Source organism: Rutidosis leptorrhynchoides, unplaced genomic scaffold (genome assembly GCF_046630445.1).
Source record: "Rutidosis leptorrhynchoides isolate AG116_Rl617_1_P2 unplaced genomic scaffold, CSIRO_AGI_Rlap_v1 contig325, whole genome shotgun sequence".
Classification (NCBI taxonomy): domain Eukaryota; kingdom Viridiplantae; phylum Streptophyta; class Magnoliopsida; order Asterales; family Asteraceae; genus Rutidosis; species Rutidosis leptorrhynchoides.
Genome location: NW_027266566.1, coordinates 1 through 15,060, shown reverse-complemented (window position 1 = coordinate 15,060; position 15,060 = coordinate 1). Strand labels below are relative to the sequence as shown.

The following is a 15,060-nucleotide window of genomic DNA, read 5'->3' as shown; positions in this document are numbered from 1 at the left end:
TGCAGTATTTTTATTTTAAATTTTTTATACAAAAAGTGACAATATATTATAAACTTAGCATACAAGGGACTTATGCATTCACGTCCTTTAAGAAAAATAACATTTATCTTCTTCTTCATATTTTGAAAGCTTTTAATTAAATTCACCATTTGATCATCTTTCTACTTGTACCTGTAGATTACATCTTAATCTCCAATCAAAGCATGGTTCTATGGTTAATGAATTTTTTCTTCTAGAAAATTATGGGTTCGACTTTTGAGAGAGCGTTTTGAGTGGGTAGATTTGTGTTAAATATATCTGAAAAAAAAAGAAAAAAAAAAAGTGATAACACCTTAATTGCCATCTCAATATTCATAATTGATGGGATGTAAACACCTGAGTGCTTTTAATAAAAATTGAACTCGATATATAATAAGTTAGAAGATTTTGCCTCAATGCGACCTATATATAACGAGGAAGAAAGATTAAGTTTTCGTAGGTTAATTAATTACGTTCCTCAACCACATCACTAAAAATATGTTTTTATGAGCCTATGCCTTCATATTGTAGATATACAACAGAGTTCGTTGTATAAAATGGAACTAACAATCAATTTATCAAAAGTTTTTTATAAGATATAAAGAATATGTGTGCCACAATCCATCGATTGATACGTAAGACAAAACTTTTAACATAACTTGAAGTTGATAGGCAACATTCAAATCTTATTGTCATGATCTTCAAAAATCTTAATCATGAATATTGGCTCTTATCGTACCTCTCTAGTCTCATATATTGAAATTATCTTAATTATCATTCTTCAAAATTCCTAAATGCATAAATTATATGTACTCATATCACGTATATATAGATGCGTACATGATGCCTAAAATTTCTTAAACCATTCCAACCCTCAAAACAGAAATCCTTAATTAACCATTTACATATGTATAATTTACTTCAATATCAAGAAACTCATCCCTCAATTCAAAATCATGCTTAGATTATTGAAAATAAATATATGCTAAAAAATAAATTCATAAGATGTGATATTTTCAAATATAAATTCTTAGAACAAAGGTCTATGGTACGTTCACTAATTGCTCCAATTTTTGTGTATAGTCTTTTGTGCATAACAAGTAAACAAATTTATTGGACGTATATGACAATTGCAATTAAGATACTTAGCATCTACGTTTAGAAGACATCTCCTAGTATAAAGTTCATTAATACTCGCCAAACAAATACATTTATTTATATAAATGAAATTCTAAATTTTAAAATGAATATCAAAAGAAATTAAATTTCTACATAAAATGATACTATATATGTACCCAGTTTGGCTGGTCGTAAGAGAGGGTCCGATATTATTTAAGACATAACATTTTTTTTTTGCAAACTCTAAAATATATTTGATATCCGGGAAGACTCGAGCACTAACTTCAGAAAGGTGCTCTAAATTTAGCTCTCTATAGATAGGCATCAAACTTGAAATAAAAGCCACGATTCAAAAATCACAGTTCCATTTATTGCAAAAAATGATAAACATACCACTTAAATTAATATCACAGACAGCAAAATATGGACTGTTATGTTTGAACATCTACTCTACCAATATGATTTTTTCGCCTTTTGAATTCATATCCTTTTAATCCACCCTTACTTCAATAAAAGTCATTTGAATTTGCAATTTTTCAATACAGCCTTACTTTATTCACATATATAAAACATCTAGTTAGAATTTTGTTTTTTTTTTTTTATTTTTATTTTTATTTTTGCTTTAGATTATAAACTTTAATATCTATAATGCTATTGATTGTTGTTTTAACGTAAAACGTTGATAATCATGTAGGATATGTAAAGACGAGATTAAAGATAATTTTTGCTATTTGTGTTTTTATTAGGACATCGAATTTACGATTTATGAAAATACATATGATAAATATCTTTCAATATTATGATTATGTAAAAGTAATTTTACTTTATTTATTAGTATGGGAGATCAATGATTATACACATATTGAATCCTTCATTGAGCTGTGTATATCATTGCATATTGAATCCTTCATTATTTGCTCGAATTTATTCAGTTTTTTTTCCACCGACCACCGGTGCACTCTAATACTTTCTGCACGCATTTGTGATTTCTCATTAATTCAGCTCTTCCTACCAGGATTTGAAGAAAAGGGAATTCAGAGTCCAAGTATAGATGCCCTGTTTGTCCAGATAGACGGGATGGTTACAGGTGCAGGGACCTTCTCGACCATGCATATCGCAATGGTATCTCAAAGAGTAGAAGTTTGGAAAGAGAATGCTAAGAACTTGGAGCTCGAGAAGTATATCGATAGGTATCTTCTAAGTCAGGTAAATCAGAAAACAGATTCAGCGAGCCGGAAACGTTCAACGACAGTAGAGATCCAATTGACATTTCAGCTCTTTTGCCAGTGGCTAAACATCATCCAGATGGTGATCATCAAATGGTTTCGATAATTCCCCAACCTAAACTTGCTAGAGTGGACCATAGGGATAGCTTGTGAAGGGAGTATTCCGACCTGTTTCGACAGATAAGCGCAGGTGTGCTAACAGGTTCACGTTAGCATAGGTTAACAAAACAGTACGATAAAGTAAACAACACAGGAAATTATTAACGCAGTTCGGTTTCCCTACTCTGCGGGGCCAAGCCCAGAGGTAAACAACATTCCACTATACTTGAAACAATAGGACAGTACTTGGGTTACAACTCGCTCATCTATAACCTACTTCCTATTTTCCTAAGTGTACTCTTTGCTTACCTACACAGCCTAAACAAGCACAGTCTAGGACTTACAATGTTGCCTACACCAAACGGGTGAAGACTTCACGCGACCCTCTTTCAGATACACGCGTCTCGTTGCCTTGTCAATCCGGGCAAGGGCTTGCTCGCAACCCTCTTGCAGATATACGAGGACCTAACACTCCACTGTGCTCACAGCTCTCTCTAGCTGCTAAGTGATCTTCTTAACTCTGATTAAGAAGCGTGAAAGGATGCTTCAGCTAGTCGAGTCTTCTGCCTTTTATACTGGAGATAATACCGTGAAGAATAGGTCTCCTTAACCAAAACGGAATCACCTTCCTTAAGACATAAATCAAATCCCTATCAAAATAGAGATTGTTTCCTTTAGAATCCTTTTCTTGATATACTTTCCTTTTGTTCAGGATTTAATTAAGATTCCTTCTCTCAATAGAAAATCCATATTTAAATTGAGTCAAATCTGATCTTCAATCATATCAGAACAGAATCGGATCAAAGTGGAATCATGATCAAATCGGATCATAGTAATAATAGGAAATCAAATCGAATCCATGATCATATCAAAACGGAATCATGATCAAATTGGATCAAGACGGAATCATAGAAGGATTCTTCATTTATACTAGTTTCCACACGAGATTTGTGCTGTAAGAAGGAATCAAATCTTCTGCATAATGGTTTTGACGAAAATAGCCAACCTACACAAACTGCTGCAGACCTGTGTAAACAGAACAACGAGCCACAGGTTAGTAACACAGACAGTTTACAGCAACAGCTTGGGTAGGCATTGTTCGAACATCAAAACTGAGTTCAAAGAAGGTCGATATGCCGGTGAAAGTGGTTTGAAATTGATGGATAAGCTGGCGGGCCAGGGGTTTGATCCACAAAGGGTTGAACCATATTTCCTATTTCTCAGTTCTGCCTTTGTGATTGTTTTTTAGCGCTTTATTTAGACTGATTGAATATGCCACATATATATATTACTTTTAAGTGTATGTTAAGAGTGACTCTTGTTTTTGTTTACTTTTGCCTCTTTTTACACTATTTGACTAAAATGTATATGAATAGTTTCGTTGCAATATTGCACTAAATTAGACTTCATGATCATACAACTTGGGAAGCTCCGATCTTTCACTCATTTGTTGTAATATCTGGTAGTTCTTTGATTATAAGCTACGTGTTTCTCGCCTCAGAATCTTCTCTAAGTTCTTCCAGCATATTCACTACATCTCTGAGTAACTCATGGTTCTGATCTTGTCGAAAGACAGCACTCATGGCGATGAGACCAAAGTCTCTTTGCATTATCTCATTGATTCAGGCTATTTTCATATCAAGACTCACCACCCACTTAACTGTTGTAATTGCATGTTATATCAACTTATTAGGAATTTGACAAATATAGACTAGGACCCAAAAACCCAACCAAAGTAGATCATCCATTAGGAATAAGTTCTATTTTCAGACACGTCACAAGGAGCTGCCAGGATTTCTAAAGAGGAATCAAACCGTTCTAAAATTTTGATTTTAATCAATTGTGAATTAAGTTAATTTGTTCCATTTTGATTTTTTTCTCGAATATTCAATTTGATTGAACAATTTTGATAATTAACAGAATTCCATTGTTTATGTACAGAGGTAACTACTATTTTAAATCATTGAACGAATTTCATCAAAAAACGGGTGGGTAAATCTCAAAATTTAACAATCTTTGAGAAAATTGTTTTCAAAAGTATCATAGCAACGAAAGTACAAAACTATATACAGTCTTTCTTAACGACGAATGAGAAGTCCTTGCAAAGAACCAGCAACCCCACGTCGTCTCCCCTGCATAAATTGGGCAAAGAAAAAAGTTGGTAATCAGAGTCATCATGTATTTATTCATTAAAATATGATTCATGCATCTTTTTCGTTAGATGATCCATATCTAACCTTTTCATTATTAAACAAGTCTTCTGATACAGCTTCCATCTGTTTTCTTCTTTTCTCTTCTTTCATTGCCTCGGCCATCTCTTCATTCGTATACTCTGAATCTCTACTCCAACATAGGAAAAATGAACATGGTAAGGACAAGGAAGCAACACACATTTAAGTATTAAGATTCGGACGAAAAAGACGGATCTTACTTATATGGAAACTTTGAAAAAGGAATAAGATTGTTGAAGCTGTTCCCTGATTGTGTATTGGCCTGCAAGTCCGGATATAGAAAATTGTTATAACTTACAATCCAAAAGTTGCAAACCAAAAATGACACATCATAACGAATTACAAGAACGAATGATATGCATTAACTAAGGTTTACCTTTCTAAACCTTTTGAAATCTGTAACATTATCCTTCACTGCAGAGCTTATCATGGTAGGATGCAGATTCAGATTTTGAACAATCAAATCTTGACTGTAGATAATATCCATATTTTCTGCTCCATAGTCATCAAGTTTTTGTACTTTTGCTGCTTTACTCGTGTTAATATCCTCGTGTTTCACCAAACAGACATAATCCATCTTTGTCGTTGCAGATTCAGCATGTTTTTGACTTCTTGTTTTACTCTTATCACTTTCCTCGTGCATTAGAGACGATGCATTCTCTGGTACCATGGAAATGTGATCCATGGATATGTCTCCCTTGATTTCATTTGCAGAGGATATGTCTGGCTTGATGTCATATGCAGGAAAGGATTCTTTGGTTGGAGGATCCGATGTGGCAGTCTCATTTTCGGCATCGGAATCCGCAACTATGGTCTCATCAGTCGAGCATGAGCTGGAAATGATTACTGCAAAAGAAGACGAATTTGGCAGCATTAGTTAGCATCTCAGGAAAAAAAAACATCCTATTTCTTCTGGTGGAATGAGGACACCATATCCAAACAATGATTCATTTATATTTGTCAAAATCAAGTTGTCGTCCGAGTTTTCGAGTTGACTCAGCAAAAAACGAGTTGACTCACTTCAAACTCGATTTTCTTCCAACTCGTCGGTGACTAAGTTAAACTAGCTATACACTTCCAAGATTTCAAGTTAACAAGAGAGTTGACAAGTTTGTGATAAAGCTGTCATGTGCAGATTGTAAACTGAAAATAGCAACTTTAAGTCTAAACTCTAGATAGATTGTTTTCCAGAAATAATATCACACTTACCGCATGGAGTTGTCAACAAAGCTGGGTCTAAATGTCCAGACAGAACAGCTGATATGATATCTGTCTCATTCACTCTGAGTAAAGAAGAGCATTTAGCAACGTGTGCAAACTTGTCAGCTGCTCCATTGGGAATAACGCATATGAGGCGATTCTGATCCTCATTCTTTGGGCCCTAAAAAAGATAACGGGGGAAAAAAGATGAGCCAATCTTAAAAGATAAATACTTGCACATAGGACAAAATAGCCAAGCAAGTCTGGTTGGACTTTGATGCTAATTGTATGAATACTGTAGCTAGGCTGATTATCAACATCTTAATCATTATCATCAATATAAAATAATGCAGCACAACAAACACGAGAAAATAGCATTTGTATATTTGCATAGTCAATCCAACCTAACTTCGTATTGAGATTATTTGAAAAAGATAAGCATCTTAACATGGACTATGGAGTGTGATTGACATACTTGGCTACTTGATTGAAAACTTTCAACTGAGAACACCTTGGCACCACTGGTTTCCAAAAGTCGTTGAAGCTTATTGCTATAAAAATACTGCAATACAAGTAAGACCAAATATTTTTTCCATCAGCTGTTGCCAAAATAATAATCAAATAAAACTAGAGCAATAATTTCAAACATGTCACAGATAGGTATTCCTATTTCCGTCGCGCTCAGTATTCCCTTTCCTTTCTATCCACTTCCAACCCTATTGCCTATCTTTGCTTCCTATCCACATGTATCTCAATGGTTTATGGAATTTTGCCAGTTCAAAAGAAAGGGGAATACTGAGTGCGACTCATGTAAAGATCCTTATTTAAATATTTATCGTGATGTCTCTGTATTAAAAGACATTAACAACTCTTTCATCTTCATGCTTCCTCAGAAATGCCACAGAATCATATATCAATACAATGAATTTGACGTTTTCCAGATTTTTCAGAAGGAAAGAAGTATATATCTTTTGAAGTGGCTACAGGAATCACAGTACCGAGTTAGGAGCTTCCAACAAAAAAGTGTATCCTTTCAAACAATTTTCACGGGCTCTTGGATCAACAACTTTTGCTGATACTCCCTCTATTGACACCATTGGTAAGAAACTGAGAGATAAAAAAAAAAACAAAGGGGTTTAAAACCAAATTTTTGTAGGCAAACAGGAACTTAGTGGACGACATTTAAACATATATACTTACGCACTGCAGCTAGGAATTTCGGTCCGTATACTTTTTTCTGCAACAAACTAAACATAATCTAATTATTGCCAATACCATCACGTTGAAACGCAAAATATGCAGTATGATCGATCTGGCAGGCTCAAGAGTCAGACTTGTAGGAAAATAACTAGTGAATATTAGATTAATAAGTTGGCGTAATCAGATAGATGGACAGATAAAGAAATGATGAAACAAACTACCAAGAATAGAAAAATCTCGATATAAATTTACTGTCTGAGTACCTCAATCCAACTACTGAGAACGAAAGGTCTCTTAGATACTATAGCTTCAAGTAGTTCCTCAGTTGCTGGCACAAGTTCATCGACAACAACATGGGTGCACTCCTCATTCCAATGAGGAATACCATGAGCACCTAACAAGAGAAACTTTTCCATGAAATGAGAAGAAAATATTCCATGAAATGCTCGAAACAATAAATGAACTTTCACCACAAACACCTGAATGCAACCAAAACATCCATGATACAATATTTGTTATTACTATTCGCTATTGAAAAACTATGTTCAACACCCTATTTAAGTTAAACTGTTTATGGCTCAGAGCCAAAGCTAGAACATAAATTATTGGTCCACCAGTGTTCTTTATCTATTCACACACTCTTCCAAGATTGTTGCAAATATGAAATCAGGTCAAAAAGAGAAGGTATTGTAAATTAATAATAGCAAGCAGTACCACTAATATCTTTAGCGAGATCAACTAATAGAAGAAGAGCTCCGACTAACCAATCAACGAAATGTTTTCCTCGAGAAGATTCTTAACTTGTGATGACTTATCGCAACATACCCAAAATACAAGAGGAACAAAACAAAACCTGCAAGAATTAGCACGACAATAGTATCAAATATCAATGTATGAGTATCTAGTAATACTTCAAAACACAAGTAACGAGAACATTACCACAACTATAAACATCCAGATAAGAAACGGCAGGGATGCAGGAATTGAGATTTTTGTTTTCCATTTAATTTATGGAGAATAAAAAAGCTTATGTTTTTACCTATAGGTTGTAATACTGGTTCCAAATGAAACAAGATCTCCTTCTTTTAAAGTAGTTTCTTTATTTGGCAATTCTTGGACCTTTTCCTTTGACCCAAAGTTTCGGGTGACAAATGTCCCATACTTTGAACAATCTTTAATCTGAACTTTGGATGCATCAGAATATTTTCTTTGCATTGTATCGATTTTTATCTCAGCATGTATTCTGGAAACTCCTTTATCTTTATTAACAATGATATCACAACCTGCATGATGAAAGCTTCCAAATAGGCAGTCTCGTTATCGTGTATAGGAGAGAAAAACAAAATATACTGAATACGTGGAAGATATTAACAAGCAATTGACTTTCAGCGTATACACAGACAATGTAAAATTGCCATGTTAAACTCTAAACCCTTGACAAACAAAAACCTCTCTGAAGTCTCACCAGGTAACTTTGTATTAGAAGTAAATTACGCCAACAAACTCAAAGCTATTCCTATGAAGATGTTAAAGAAGATTACAATTTCCAATGCCTTTTTTTCACTAATTATGAATACATATCAAGACGAGTAACAAATAAGTAATAACCTTTTCGACCCACTTTGTAAGTTCCTGGTTTAAAGACATAGTACTCATTCTCTCCTGCAAATAAACAAAACCCATTAACGAAATTTCATACAAATTACAGAAACTGAAAGCCATAATATGAATGCAAGATTTTAAGTGTAAGCAAAAACCTGATTGTGAGTCTATCGGCGTGAGACCCCACACCATTCCTTCTACAAGAAACTATTCGACCCAACTCAACAAAGCAACGCTCGATTGCTGTTTTGATGCTCAATTAGCAACAAGTGGAGCGAAAACAAGAGAACTGAACAATCGAAAATGACTATTTTTTTTCAAAACAGCGACAAATCTTTCACACCCGATTTTTTCATTGCCAAAGGAATACACTTTTTGACTGGAATGTTATTAGGTCAAAGTCAAACTACACTTTGGTCTCCAACGTTTCATCATCTTAGCAAATCGACCCCTTATAGGTTAAAGTAGCCTGATTAGTCTCCGACGTTATCTGCTTGTGACAGTTCCCCGTTGTTGACGCTGTTAGTTTTTGTGAAGCTAACCTTAGCAAGTGAGTTTAAGTAATCGAATGCTGCCACGTGTCAAGTGCCGTGTCAAAAAACCATCACAGATTTACTTTGGACAGAAACTTAGAATCTTTGACCCATGCGAGTATAAAATAAATTTAATGTAATTTTTGGATCAATAATTTTAATAAATTTAAAATTATTTGAGAAAAAAAAGTTCGAGAGAGTTGGATAGCGTCAAATAAATTTGATTTTTTTATAAAATTAGCATACAAAAATGAGAGGAAATTAAAATAAGAACAAAGTAGACGTTTGGTGGCTCCCATCGCCAAAGTAATCATTAAACATTTAGTTGTTCAAAGAAATGGGTAAGCGAACTATCCGTTTCCAAGTACCGAGTCAACATCCGTTATTATTTACCGTCTAATTGATCCTGTGAGGCACGTCGACGTCTAGGGTTATTTAATTGATAATACATATAAGAAATAATTGAAATATCAATGAAAAAAGATCTTACTCATGATGGTAACTGGTCATCTATTGCAGTGAAGACTTTCTTGAACACAACGTTGGTTGTACTTTTTTTGCACAGATCAATCTTCGTCACAAATCAAGATTTTGAGACCATAACGATTAGTTACTTTAGATACAACATCATATAGTTGTCTGTGGTTGAAAATTGGCCTCTTTAAATAGACCCCACATGGTTTAACGATTATCTTTGACTCTTATTTATGGTCATGGCAAAATCCACCGCTATTAGAAATTGTCTCCTCTGGAATTTGAAACAATCGTGGGATCAAAACCTTCTTGCAAGCACTCGAGCCTTGTATCACATGACCTTAGCTTCGAGGACTAGTGTTCCTAATCTTGTAACAATGAATCTCGTCCCATTACGAGTGATCTATATTCCTCAATAATACGATTTCACTCTACAACAATAAAGATATATATATATCGATTCAGCGAATCAATGACTAATACTTAAAAAGTTAGAGAATAATTTTTAAAATATTGAAGTATAAGATTTTTTTTTTCAAGAAATGCAATACTCCCTCAAATCATAATGGTTGTCCAAAAATCACTTTTGAAAAGTTTTTAAATGGTTGTCCATCTACGAAGAGCAATACAAATTTTAACTATATCATCTTTTGTGCTATAGTTTGGAATGACAATAAAGTATTGTAATAGAAGTTATAATTAATTATGTGGAGGGAAAATTTAGTAAAATCATAAAAATTCAATCATTTTCTTAATTTGTGTGAAAATGAGTTTTTGGACAACCATTATAAAATAGGGAGTACGTATTCATAGGTTGTCGTAGGCCCATACGCTCATAACACATTACACACTACAAAATCTAAATGGCATCAACAATACTAAATTAAAAGATTTTTAAATAAATATTATAAAATGCTCAATTAGTGGTAATTAAAAACTCTCTAAACTAAAATAATACTAAAATTAAAATCTTTGAATAAATATTATAAAATGTTCAATTAGTGGTAACTAAAAACTCTCTGAACTAAAGTAATTAAAAACATGATATTGATTGTTAATTAATTGTCAAATTATAACTATAATTATAATTATGATTTTTAACTTTTAGATCGAAAGTGAAACATAAGTAATGAATAAAGTTTACAAATTAATATTTTTATACTCATAACTTTATATTACAATAATTTATAAGTGTATAATTCTAAATACCAATTCCTAAATGATGCTAAAAATAATATTTTCAACGAAAACGTCAAAAAATATAGTAATTATTTTTTAATATTTCCGACTAAATAATTTTTTAATATATATTAATATTGAAATAATAATTACAATTATAATAAATTTTAATTTTACTAATTACCAAGTAGATGACTCAAATAATTTTAATATAAAATTATATAAATAACTTTCTTTAGCAATGATAAATAATATGAATTAATTTCAACAATAATTGATTATAAAATTACCTAAACCCATATAGATAATGATAATTACATTTCATTTTATATGTCCTTATAAACTACTCTTCGGCTCTTCTCCTAAAAATGGAATCATGATTTTTTTTGATACAATTAGATTAATCATAATATACATATGAAAATATCCTTATGATGTTCATACTTTTAAACTATGTCAACATGTGGCTACATTAATTATATTAGTATTAAATCATATTTCTAATTTTTAATTGAAAATTTCCAATTTCAGTCATATCTAAATATGTTAAGTTGGGATGAAATAAAATTTCACTGCCATAATTTCTAAGAATACAACATTAAAAAAAATTTCAAGTCAAAATTAGTTTGAATAATACTAAATTTGGGGAAAAATTCGGCAAATATATGAATTTTCCTTTAACGAAGATAACATAGAAATAAATATTATTTATATGAAAAAACAATCATATTTAATTATTATTTGAGTACATATACATTCAATCGAATAAAATATTTATATATCGATTTAGCGAATCCATAGCCGATACTCTTAGAAAGTTAGAGAATGATTTTTAAAATAATGAAGAATAATAATTTTTCAAGACATGTAATATATGATATCATAGGTCCAATGGTCATAGGCTCATGACACATAATACGCCACAAAATTAACATGCCATCAATAAAGTAAATATCAAATTAGTGATAATTTATGCATGTATTTCTCCCTGCTAAATTAAAAACTCTCTGAACTAAAGTAATGCTAAATATAAATATAATCAAATCAAATCGAGCCAAGTCAATATATATATATTCAAAATCTCCGTATGAAGAAATTCTCTAATTAATTTTTCAATTATCATAATGAATTAAATTAATAATGCTATTAATTTGATGATTGTGTTTCTTTAATCAAAACCTACGTGATATTAGTGACATGGTAATCTAGATTAGTCATTGATTTTTTTTAGTCAAATTAGTGACAGAATAATATTGAAGCTGTACTTAAGAAGGCGTATTATCAGTCATAAAAACAAAAAATAATAACTATACGAAATAAATTTTTGTAATCAATTGACTACGGGAAGAAAGATGTATATATAAAAATATGATATTTATATTATAATATAAATAATTATAAATTTATTACATCGTAATTTTCAGATTTATGATATTTCGAACGTCACACTATAAAAATCTATTGTTCCTGGGATAATAGGAATTTGAATACTTTCACTTGAATATGTAAAGAAAATCATAAAATAAATATTCATTGTGCAAGAAATGAAACATACAAAACTTCAATTAGAAACAAATATTGCAACAATAATCTTATAAAAAAATATTGTAAGAAAATATGCATAGCAAAAGGTAAATAAAAATGAAAATAAAATTAAGAATAACAAAAATAAAAAAATACTCACTATATAATCGTTGATCTGGAAAAAAATAAAGAGTCAATCAAATAAACTTTTAGTAATCGGCATAAAAATAAATACATATAATTCTTACCTTGAATTAGCAATATAATTAATTTGGCTTACATTGATCTTGTAAAAATAATTATAAGTAAAAATTGAAACTAATATATAACTGTGGTCATCCTTGAGAAATGAAAACCTTTATATACATGTAGTAATAAGTATTGAGATAGAATTTGAAAATAAATAAATTTGATCAATTATATTCAAATCGAACAAAACAATGACAATTGACTAAAGTTGGGAATCGCAATGCATTAATATATTGGGATACATACATCTCACGGCTTCTCGAAAAAAAAAAAGAATCTCACCTGTTTACATACATATATATATATATTATTCATTGTGCTTAGTAATTATGATTTAATCCAATATTTTCTATTATTAATGATAAAAATCAAATATAATGGGACTGTAATTGACTAAAGTTAAGAATTAATATGTATTAGTTTATACATTAAGATACATTCTCCATATGTACACACTTGACATGACTAATTTTTTTTTATGTGTATAAATTTTATAAAGTGGCATAATTTAGGAATTAATTTTTATTAAATATTTAAAACTCATAAAATGGATCAAAATTAATGAAGTCAATCCATTAATAATAAAATTTGGTCTTAATTTAAATATGGACCTTGAAATATTGAATGTACTACTTTCTTTTATGGGCCCATTTTTAAATATCGCGTGATGAAATTTGTTTTGGTCTACTTCGAGTGTCGTTTTATGAAATCTATCATATTTGAGCTAGTCTTTTAGTTTTTTTTTTCTTTTATTAATTTCAGTGATTGTTCTATTTATCTAAATATTTATAATTTTTAAATACTAAATAATGGACAAATATATAAATTTTACATCATTAATTATTTTCTTATTCACAATTTTTATTACGCGACACTTCAAGTTGATCATTAGATGGAGTATAAGATAGTAACGGGTTGGATATCATTTAATTTTGGAAATACAATAGTTGAAATTGCCTCCATAATAGAATATCCTTGAGTACTCGTTCATATACAAAAATAAGGAACGTGAAATTAGAATCCATCAAGTATCGGATAGTCTGTGAGCATCTATCACCCTTTTTTTATGTCTTTTATATTTTGTTACCTTACAAAACAAAGATTATTTTATCTATAAAGTACTTGAAACTACACAAATTAAATATCTAAAAATAAGTTTATAGAGTTCTAAAGAAGAATCATATAATATTGAATATATATTTTTAAAAAATTTAATAAGATATCAATTGAAAATCTAGCACATAATAGACTAAACACACGCTAAACTTAAACTTACAAACATTTATTTAATTAGGTATCTGTTTCATTCTTCTTAGAATCCATAAATTACTCAAACTTTAATTGGCTGAAATTTTAATTTAGGATAAATTGATATCCATTAGGGTTAGTGGGCTCATTTCCTTACCCCTGTTATCATACGTTTAGGATGTCCCAATCGCATGAAGACTTATCATTAGGATTGACTCTATTTATATCTCACAACATTCTTTAATTTGAGGATAAAATCAAAAATATATGCAAAATGTAAAATATAAAGAGAAATTTATTATTCCTTTTTTCAAAAATATCATATGACAAAAAATATGTTGTAACTACCGTCATTTTTGCAATATAAATATCAATAAAATTGACTTTTAAATTAAGAACATAAATCTAAATTGAAATTTACATTATTCTACGTCACGTTGTAAACTATATCACATCCCGATTATGATAAAATAGGATGAACTAAGATGATATTTTGTAAATATACTTTAACATAATTAAACCAACATCATTTAAAAATATATAATATAATATTAATATAAAGTCATTTTTTAGTATTATGTATAATATTGTACTATAACTAACGTGGCTTTCACTTTATACTTTCAAATTTCTTCGTTTGATCCGTCTCTTAAATTTATTCTGTTTTTTATTTGATTTATATCATGTCTCACATTCCATATTAATGAATTTTTTGGTAATTTTTTCCCATTTACGGTTTAGAAGCATAACTACTCTTAATTATATATTGTTAAAACTTTCCATAAATATATCTTCTATATTTAAATTATTCATATCCATGATTAACTATCTACAAACTACAAAAAATTAATTCAATAAAAACTCACAACGTCAAAACAACCAATATCATACATGTATAAAAATTAAAATGAATCATATATATTTTAAATTATTTAAAATCATATTTCTACTTTTAATCAATTTTGAAAGTTTCCTATTTTCTTCATATCTAAATATGTTAGTTTGGGATAAAATAATTTTAATAATATTTAATTTGGAGTAAATGCTTTTAAATCATAATCTGTAAACACATGAATTTTTCTTTCAACGAAGATGACATAGAAATAAATATTATTTGATTTTTTGAAAAGGTGAAGTTAAAGTAATTTTTGTAATCAA

At 30.3% G+C, this 15,060-nt stretch overlaps 1 protein-coding gene across 1 annotated transcript; it reads right to left on the bottom strand.

The window, feature by feature from the left end:
- Positions 1 to 4,540: 4,540 nt before the first annotated feature.
- Positions 4,541 to 8,887, bottom strand: LOC139882909 (nibrin homolog). Its single transcript, XM_071867158.1, has 13 exons — positions 8,851 to 8,887; positions 8,702 to 8,755; positions 8,133 to 8,376; positions 7,858 to 7,946; positions 7,357 to 7,487; positions 7,094 to 7,140; positions 6,892 to 7,000; positions 6,369 to 6,455; positions 5,903 to 6,074; positions 5,070 to 5,539; positions 4,894 to 4,955; positions 4,700 to 4,802; positions 4,541 to 4,594 (listed from the first exon to the last, which is right to left on the bottom strand). Exons 1-13 carry the CDS (start codon positions 8,885 to 8,887, stop codon positions 4,541 to 4,543), a joined length of 1,659 nt encoding a protein of 552 aa, XP_071723259.1.
- Between the last annotated feature and the right edge of the window lie 6,173 nt (positions 8,888 to 15,060).